This window comes from Salminus brasiliensis, chromosome 1, assembly GCF_030463535.1.
Source record: "Salminus brasiliensis chromosome 1, fSalBra1.hap2, whole genome shotgun sequence".
Taxonomy (NCBI): Eukaryota; Metazoa; Chordata; class Actinopteri; order Characiformes; family Bryconidae; genus Salminus; species Salminus brasiliensis.
Window position 1 is genome coordinate 14,815,718 of NC_132878.1, and position 9,012 is coordinate 14,824,729.

At 41.1% G+C, this 9,012-nt stretch overlaps 1 protein-coding gene across 1 annotated transcript; it reads right to left on the reverse strand.

Moving 5' to 3' along the window:
- Positions 1 to 515: 515 nt before the first annotated feature.
- Positions 516 to 5,078, reverse strand: tmem119b (transmembrane protein 119b). Its single transcript, XM_072692823.1, has 2 exons — positions 4,917 to 5,078; positions 516 to 3,331 (listed from the first exon to the last, which is right to left on the reverse strand). The coding sequence occupies exon 2, from the start codon at positions 3,314 to 3,316 to the stop codon at positions 2,432 to 2,434; it is 885 nt and encodes a 294-aa protein (XP_072548924.1). The 5' UTR covers positions 3,317 to 3,331; positions 4,917 to 5,078; the 3' UTR covers positions 516 to 2,431.
- Positions 5,079 to 9,012: the final 3,934 nt, after the last annotated feature.

Sequence of the window (9,012 nt, forward strand, 5' to 3'; positions counted from 1 at the left end):
GAAAATTCAACACCTAGTTATATTTGTGCCATCGTCATATCAGAATTTCACTTGTTACATTGGTGTAATTACAAATCAGAATTTCACAATTACTTATATTTGTGCAATTGTCATATCAGAATTTCACAATTTGTTACTTTTACATAATTATATATCATAATTCTACAGCTTGTTGCAAGATTTTACACAAAAAAAAACCTCAAATAAATAAATTCTGTTGACTGAATTCCACAATTTTGCATAATTTAAATATCAAAATTGCGCAACTGGTAATATTTCTGTAATTATACATCAGAATTCCATAACTTGTGACATTTCTGTAATTACATATTAAAATTTTCCATCTAGTTACATTTGTGTAATGACATACAATTACATATCAGAAGTCCACAATTTGTAACACTTGCATAATTACATATCAGAATATATATATATATATATATATATATATATATATATATAGAATATACAGATATTTCTGTAATTATATATTAGAATTCCATAACCTATGACATTTCTGTAATTACATATTTTAATCCCATCTAGTTACATTTGTGTAATGACATATAATTACATACCAGAATTCCACAATTAGTTATATTTGTGTTATTACACATCGAATTCCACAATTTGTTACACTTGCATAATTACGCATCACTTCCACACCATTTTTGTAATTATATATCGGAATTCCACAGCTTCTGCAAGTGTAAATTTGTAGCTGTTTTTACACCAAAACTCAAATAAATAAATTCTGTTTTTGTTATATTTGCATAATGACATCTTGGAATTTTGCAACTTGTTACATTTCTGTAATCACACATCAGAATTCCACATCTTGTTGCAAGTGCAAATATTTAGCTGTTTTCACAAACCAATTCAAATAAATTAATTCTAAATATGTACATAAATCAGGATAGCACTAAACCTTCAGCTCCTCGGTTCTATCAGCAACACTGTTCTTAAGTATAGATGATATTTATATTTATATATAATATGTAAATTATAATATTTTATATAATATAATATTTGGCAGATGTAGTAAATAATATAGTATATAGGGTAAATAAAGCTCCTTATACTGTAATAAGGTCACTGTACCACTACTGATGTAGGTTATTTTCCATATGAGAAAATATCAAATGTATCCACCACTAACTTTATTAGCGTTCATATGTTAGCTGACAAAAATAGGCCTGGTTCTGCTTCCTAGTGTAGTCATGTCCTTACAACTGATTTAACCAAACCGAACCCAGCAGAACCGATTGTCTTCTGAATGTTCTCTGTGTACAGTTGTATGTTAAAGCTTGAGAAGTGTTAAACCTCTGCTTCTCTGTATGGATATAAAACAATTACAGCTAATCGTAATGCACAGTTACTCTGTCTGTCATTACATAAAAAAACAAAAAAAACAAAACAACAAAATCTAAACCATCAGTGTGGCCGGTGCAAAGATCTGGACAACCTTAGTGGCTGAGATTTTCTTTGACAAGGTCTCAGAGCTCACCTCATGAGGCTAAGGCATGTTACTAACATCCATTAGGAAACGGATTCAAAGTTTCAAGCGTTTTACATTCTCTGACTCTTCAAACCTTGTGTTAACACTCAGCAATCAGGGGCTCCTTAAATCAACTCTCTAAAGACCTAAAAATGAAAAGTAATTGATGCTCACAAGACCAAGATGTGGCTTTCGGAGTACACACACGGTCTACAGACCGCAAATGAGCTAGCAGGCTGTGGTATCCTTGGATCCAACAGGCAAGCTGGGGGGTCTGCCAAAAGCAAAGGTGGGGGTCTATTTATGTAAACAAGTCTTGGTGCGTGTAAACAACTCACTGTTCGGCTGACATGGAATTCTGCATAATCAAGCGCAGGCTGTTCTATATGTGTACATGTAAAAGAGCCCGTAGCTTCTCTCCTATCCATGTTAACACACAGTCTTTGAACGTTTAACTTTAGCCTCCTAAGCCTAGAAGATCTTAGCAGAGCAGCTCTGGGCTCTCCCCTTACAGTCGGGAAGTGGAATTCATACTTTTAGCGACCCATCAAGAAGGACACACTTTACACAAGCATTTCTGGACAAGCTGACAGATACATGGCCATCACTGAAAGTAAAAGAAGTATGTGGACTGGGGCTGTAGAGCAATATTACAGGATTTAACATGAATATGACATGAATAATAGGTTATGCAGCACTATGCAGTTTCTTGTGAGTGTAGCCAAGAGTAGCAACATCCCACAATGATTTTGAAGCTGTTATTTTAAGGTGAGAATGCTGCATAATGTTGCTCGAAGGCCTTTTAGGTATCCAAATTAGATATACCACATATAAATCCGTTTTTTATACCCCAAAATGATACAAGGCATTTCAAGACATGTACATGCACCCTTGCCATTGGAGATTTGCACATTGCTCTTTAATTCTATACAATTAAAATGCTGTCATCTCTTCGCTGATGAATGATGGGGAAGCAGCAACTTCCTGTTTGTCTGTTCCCTCTTGTGTCTCCAAGCTGTCTGAGCCAGATGGATGTTCACTCTCAGAAGGGGGGTCAGGGATGAATGGGTCAGTCTTTTCCATGTAGCATACAGGCTCAGCGTCCTGGGACATTCTGGAGTTCATTTCTTCCATAGCCTCATTGATGACAGGCTCCTGTGGGTTATTGTCCTCACATGAACAAAACTTTTCTCCTCCTTCCTCATTAGCTGGAGGTTTGCTTTCTGCTTCAGCAGGTTTCTCATCCTTCTCCTCCTTCCATGGGGCTTTAGTTGGGGTCCGAAGGTTTCTGGTGGCTAACATGATGTCTTCATGGAGCTGCTTGACCGAGTTGACGGGTTCTTCAGCAGAACTGCTTGCCAGTTTCTCAGGAACACTGCTGAAGACTTGCCCACCGCCGGTCTTATCTGTCTTGTCAACGTACATTTTGGTGGGAAAAGAGCAGGGATAGTAGGCACTGACCTTCCTCCTGTTGCTCAGCACAACTGCTGAGCATACAATTAAAACAAGAAGCACAAGCAGGCAGGTAACGACCAGAATGAGGAAGAGATTTTGTCTCAAGAAGTCTGCCATCTTGGTCAAGATGTAGTGCTCCATATGGGTTACTTCTTCTTCTTCGGTGCTGACAACTGTTGGCTCGAGAATTTCTGGACCGTTGGACATGACGCTAGGGCTGGGTATCATCTCAGATTTACCTTCTTCCGAGTCCCCACTACTCTCAATGGACAGATTGGGGAAGAGGTGGGTGGCATATATGGTTCCACTCTGCTGTAGAATTACAGCCCAGGTGAGAAAGCAACAAAGCCTTAAGTGATCCATCCTCCAACTGGATGCCTGCATTCAGAAAAGGACAACACTTGGTCAAATAGAAATGGTGATGTAGCCTACAAAGAAGCAAGACATGCTATTTCATAATAATGGTCCCCAACCCTGGTGCTGGAGTAGTATTATTTTTGACCCCGCTGAAAACCCCATTTTAAAGCAGCATTATGCAAATTAGTGTTTCTTGCTCCTGAGCTCCCCATTCAGTCCAGAAGTGTAATTCACACTTTGAGCCACAGCTAGAGGACACACCTTTCATGTGCATTTCACAAGCTGAGAGATAATAAAAAAAAAATCACTGAAAGTAAAAGAATCACGTGAAAGGTACTGAGACTGAGGAGTAATATTACCAGATTTTACATGAAAATGACTCAGGGTTACACAGCTCTACACAGTGTTGTCCTGCCCACTTCACCAGAGTCTGAGCCCGGTGTAGCAACAATAGAGGTACTATTCTCCCTATTACAGGTCAGTGGAGCATCACAATGATTTTGAAGCTGTTGTATTAAGATAGTCCTTTAGTCCTTTATTAGTCCCGCAGTGGGAAAATTAAGGAAAAATGCTGCATACTGTTGCTTTAACTCATGTAGACGTGGGTGTACATGTAGGGCAGGGGTACTCCATGACCAGATTTGAAACTAGCGCTGTAAAATATCGACTTTAAGTATATTCAAAACAAAATATGCTCTGGAAACCCATATTGTGGCAGACTTAGAATTATTAAAATAGTAACTTTACAGGAGAAAGGGGGGAAAAACATTTGAACCAAGCCGAATCATGGAATGGAAGTCAATGTAATAGAATCATTTGGGAGCATTCATTGAAAATGTACAATGTAAAGACCCACTGCCAGATATACATTATGTCAAAAAAAGTTAAAAATAATACTAATAATAATAATTATCCCAAGGTTTTTGCATGACAACAATTTTTGCAAACCCCACTTTTGCCATTTTAATGACATTGCTGTGAACCATTCTTTTGTTAGAACTTTCCTCAAGAACTGAATTAGAAACATTCTTTGGATATAATTTAAACCTTTCGTTGATGCCTTAATAAAGTAGCTTGCAGCTGCAGAGATTACTCATTGGAATCACACAGCAGATTTGTATGTGACCTATTATGGTTAGAGTTTCCTGAGCTGAAGCACAACTTAGGCATTGCAATCATTGCTGAGCAAGAAGTTAGTTCTGGAGACGGGATCCAGACGTTTACCCTTTCACTTCCAGCACACAGACACAAAGGAAGAATACACATGGAAGAAAGAACCAATCATCCTCTTGCTCCAAAGTTCAGCCTGCATCAAAGCATTTCCAAATTTAGGCAAGAACACTTCACAGCATGAAGACTTCCTTTCTTTGCAAATCATCACGCTTTAAAGCCAAAGTAAACTATGAACCAGTGAGGAATGTATCTTCTGCGTAAGCTAGACGCTTCTCCTTGGTTTGTTACCAGTTTCAGAGCGTTCTGAAAGTTCTGAGAAGCTGACACACTTTCACAGTGTCTGGAATTATACTCAACCGTGAATTCTTTCCAGTTGCGTTGTGACTTAAAAAAGCAGAAACCCTCAGAAGGAACTGTGTAATTCTTAACCTACCTTTCACCATGAAGTCACATATGAAAATAGTCGGCACTTCCAGCTGGAGTCAAATGTTCTACAACCGCAGAGTAAAGTCAGTTTTAATTGACAGGGATCAGAGAAAGTCTCTTCTAAGGTATCTTCCCACTCCACGGTGTAGGTTCCTCCGCAGAGACTGCTAGTTGAAGAATGGCTGGCTGGTGTTAGAGGGGGGAAAACCTTTGAGAACCTATCCTCCCCTCCTCCTCCTGCTTTCTCTGCTGAGAGTTGGCCTGGGCCAGTTCCAGACAGATTGTTCTGGTTAAACTCTCTGAAGGGTGTAAGGAGGGTTGTGCATGTGTGTGTGTTGGGGTGGTGGTGGGGTGGGGCAGGGGGCTTCCACTTTCACGCAGGAAGACTGAGGGCCACCAGGAACAAAGTGCAACAGTGGAGAAGTTGCAAACGGGCCGAGTGCTTAAAGAGCAGGGCTATAACTGGACACTTAGTCTGACTGTTGCAATAATTCTGAAGACCCCCCCCCACACACACCACGACCACCCCCTGAGTGCAGCCGAGGGTAACAGTAACAGAAAAAACTGCCTAAATGCAGGGGGGGGGCACTGAAGGTAACTAGACTCAGAAGAGGAACCCATCCCCTTCTGGTCAACACTGGACAGCAAGTTACCAGTGAAAGTTATTGAAAGCCTATTAGCATTAAGCACCCATGGCTACGTCAAATCTGGTGGACCAGCACTGAGTGATATACTTTATGGACAAAAGTATTGGGACACTTGCTCATTTATTGTTTCTTCCTAAATCAAGGGTATTAAAAATAGTTGTTTTGGTTGGAGTGACTGTCTATACTGTCCAGGGAAGACTTTCTGCTAGATTTTGGAGCGCTGCTGTGAGGATTTGATTGCATTCAGCGACAAGAGTGACAGTGAGGTCAGGATTTTGGATGATCACCACCCCACCTCATCCCCAACTACCCAACTCATCCCAAAAGTATTGGCCGGAGCGCCACCATCATCCCATAGAACACAGTTTCACTGCTCCACAGCTCAATGCTTGGGATGCTTTCTATGGGGACTAGACAAGCTGTGTGTGTGTGCATTTGCACTGTTTCAGCAATGAAATGCAACATAAAGTAGCTGGATTTATCATTAGAAGGGGTGTCTACAAATATTTGGACATATGACATGATTTGTGATAGGTATGAGAAGATGTTAATATGAACTCGACCGAGTAAGAATCCTAGAAAAGTAAACAATGAGGGCTGAGAAAAAACAGCCAGAGCAGCGGAGGGGGTGGTGGTGGTGAGGGGGGGGTGTTTGGCATTGCTGTTACATGTACAACGTCCCTGATTATATCTGTGTTGTTATTAATTCAATGTCAGTGTAAAATGTTTACTGTACCATAGTGAAGTGCTTAACATCAGGCTCGAAAAACATCTCTCAGTCTAGATCCTGAAGTGTTATGCTTCCCTTTTTTTAAGATGCTGTTGGTCGTCAATAAAGGGCTAAAGGTCCAATGTGAGATATGTGCTTTTGTTCTGGAACCAAAAAAGAAATGATAAAGAAATTACATGTAAAGAACTACAATGGAACTTCATGCAGGTTCATTTCTTAACAAATTACAAGCATTAGCTCATGACCATCCAAACTGACGTGCGATACTTACGTACAAATGTATGAATCTGTCAGAACTGTAAGATTGCCATAAGAGGTTAAAGATAAAAGGTTGCACCCTTTGAGGGAACTGTTCAAAGCTATGCCATGGTTGCTTGAATCTCTTGTAGACTGACTGCACCAGTAAGTTTGGCCTTGACACTCAAGACAAGACAACCATATTTACCATTTGTGCTGGATACAGATGGAATTTGGCTTCCACTTTTATCCCATTCGTGCAGTGAACACACACATCAGTAAAACAGACACAGTGACAATGAGCACACAGGCCCAGAGTGGTGGGCAGCCAATGCTGCGGTGCCCGGGGAGCAGAGAGGGTGAAGGGCCTTGCTTAAAAGCCCAACAGTGAGATGTGCTTTGTATATTTTACAAAGGTTTAGAGCTCACTTGTAAGCCCTAAATCGTAGGTTGCCAAGCCTGGGTTTCGAGCCTGGGTATCAAACCCACAACCCTGTGATCTAACCACTGAGCCACCACTGCCCATCCCCATCCAAATAGAGCTTTGTATATAAGAGGCACTTTCAGCACAGCTCAGTTGTAAGCCCTAAACCATCCTCAAGCTGAAGTCTCGTTACTTCAGTGAAACAATGACTTGAGCAGATGGAGGATGTAGATGTTTTAACCAAACCCAAGTTAATAAAAACACTAATCAAACACTATTCTGTGTAGAACCGCTGCAGATCTTTTACCACATCACTATCAGCAAAGGATCTGAGTTTTGTTATGTGTACATGTGTTTATTCTCACGTTTTTAAAAGCTCTATATTCCACATTTTCCTACCAATAATGTTTATGTAGTTTTGGCCCTTTTACAACCTCTCTTCACCCCTTCCAATTAAACAGGCTGCTTTTCTTACTGTGCTTTTAAAGCTGATATATAGCATAAAAACGCAGCTTTGATTGGCTGTCCTGAGTTGTGACTCCTGTGACTCCTGAGCTGAAACACTCCTTATAGCTTTAGCATTCTGAAAAGGTCAGAACATTGCAGCCTGTAGTCCATCTGTTTCTCCGCATACTTTGTTAACCTCCGGTCACCCTGTTCTTCAACAGGACCACCACAGAGCAGGTATGTGGGTGGTGGGTCATTCTCAGCACTGCAGTGACACTGGGGGTGGAGATATTTGTGCTAGTACGTGTGGCTGAGTCATGTAAAAAAAAGGTAAAGGTGCACATATTTGTCACTGTACAGTGTACAGCGAAATGTGTCCTCCGCATTTAACCCATCTGGTAGTGAACACACACTCACACACACACATGTGTTAGGGGCAGTGAGTACAGACACACACCCAGAGCGGTGGGCAGCCAACTCCAGCGCCCGGGGAGCAGAGAGGGTAAAGGGCCTTGCTCAAGGGCCCAACAGTGGCAGCTTGCCGAGCCCGGGAATCGAACCCACAACCCTGTTATCGATATCCCGGCGCTCTAACCGCTGAGCCACCACTGCCCACTACATGTGACCGCTAACGGAGGAGAACTAGAGGATGACCAACACAAATGTGCAGCAACAGATGAGCTTCTGTCTCTGACTTTACATCTGCAAGGTGGGCAAAATAGGTAGGAGTGTGCAATAAGAGTAGATAGTGAGTGAACAGACACGGTGTTTAAAAACTCCAGCAGCAGTGCTGTGTCTGATCCAGCATGTCAGTGTCACTGTACCCATGTGTAGGTGTCTCTTGAAAAACCAGAAGCTGGAAAAAGTGCATTTCAGGGTTAAACATGACAAGCTTTTGAGCTTAAAGGGTCTATATGAAAACAGTACAACACTGGGGTGGAGAAGCAAAAGCCAGGAGAGTCAATACCAAGCCTGGCCAGAAGGGGAAGACATAATAACAGTTGCACATAAATAATCAGCAAGATTGCTGGGGAAAGTAAGTAAGTAAGCTGCACATTACAGCTGTTAAGGGCATTAGCAAATTATTGCTATTAATTAAAATATTAGCCATTATTTTTATTAACTGATATATAACTGAAAAATATTTGACTTTTACAGTGGAAGTGACTCTCGGTGCTAACCCTCCAGATGTAATTCATTGTGAGACTACTTTGCCCTGTGGGACTGGAGCCCAACTTAATAGAATTATGGCCCTCCTGCTTCTACAGGGCCCCTCCCCCTGTTTGTGTAGTACTGTGTTTAAATATGGGCCCTTTAAGTGGTAATCAAATGTTGCTGCGCAGTTTGTATTGGTCATCCTCTAGTCCTTCTTCGTTAGTGGTCACATGACTCAGCCACACATACAAACACTTCACCACCAGTGTCACTGCAGTGCTGAGAATGACCCACCACCCAAATAATACCTGCTCTGTTAAATGCACGTTTTCCTGTTTTGGTCACTGTGAGCGGGAACTCTGTGCATACAGGGAGGGCAAAAACTTTATATGACAGCACAATATCTACCACAATGTTGTACCTAAATAAAATAATAATAATAAAAAAATGACCACAGCACATC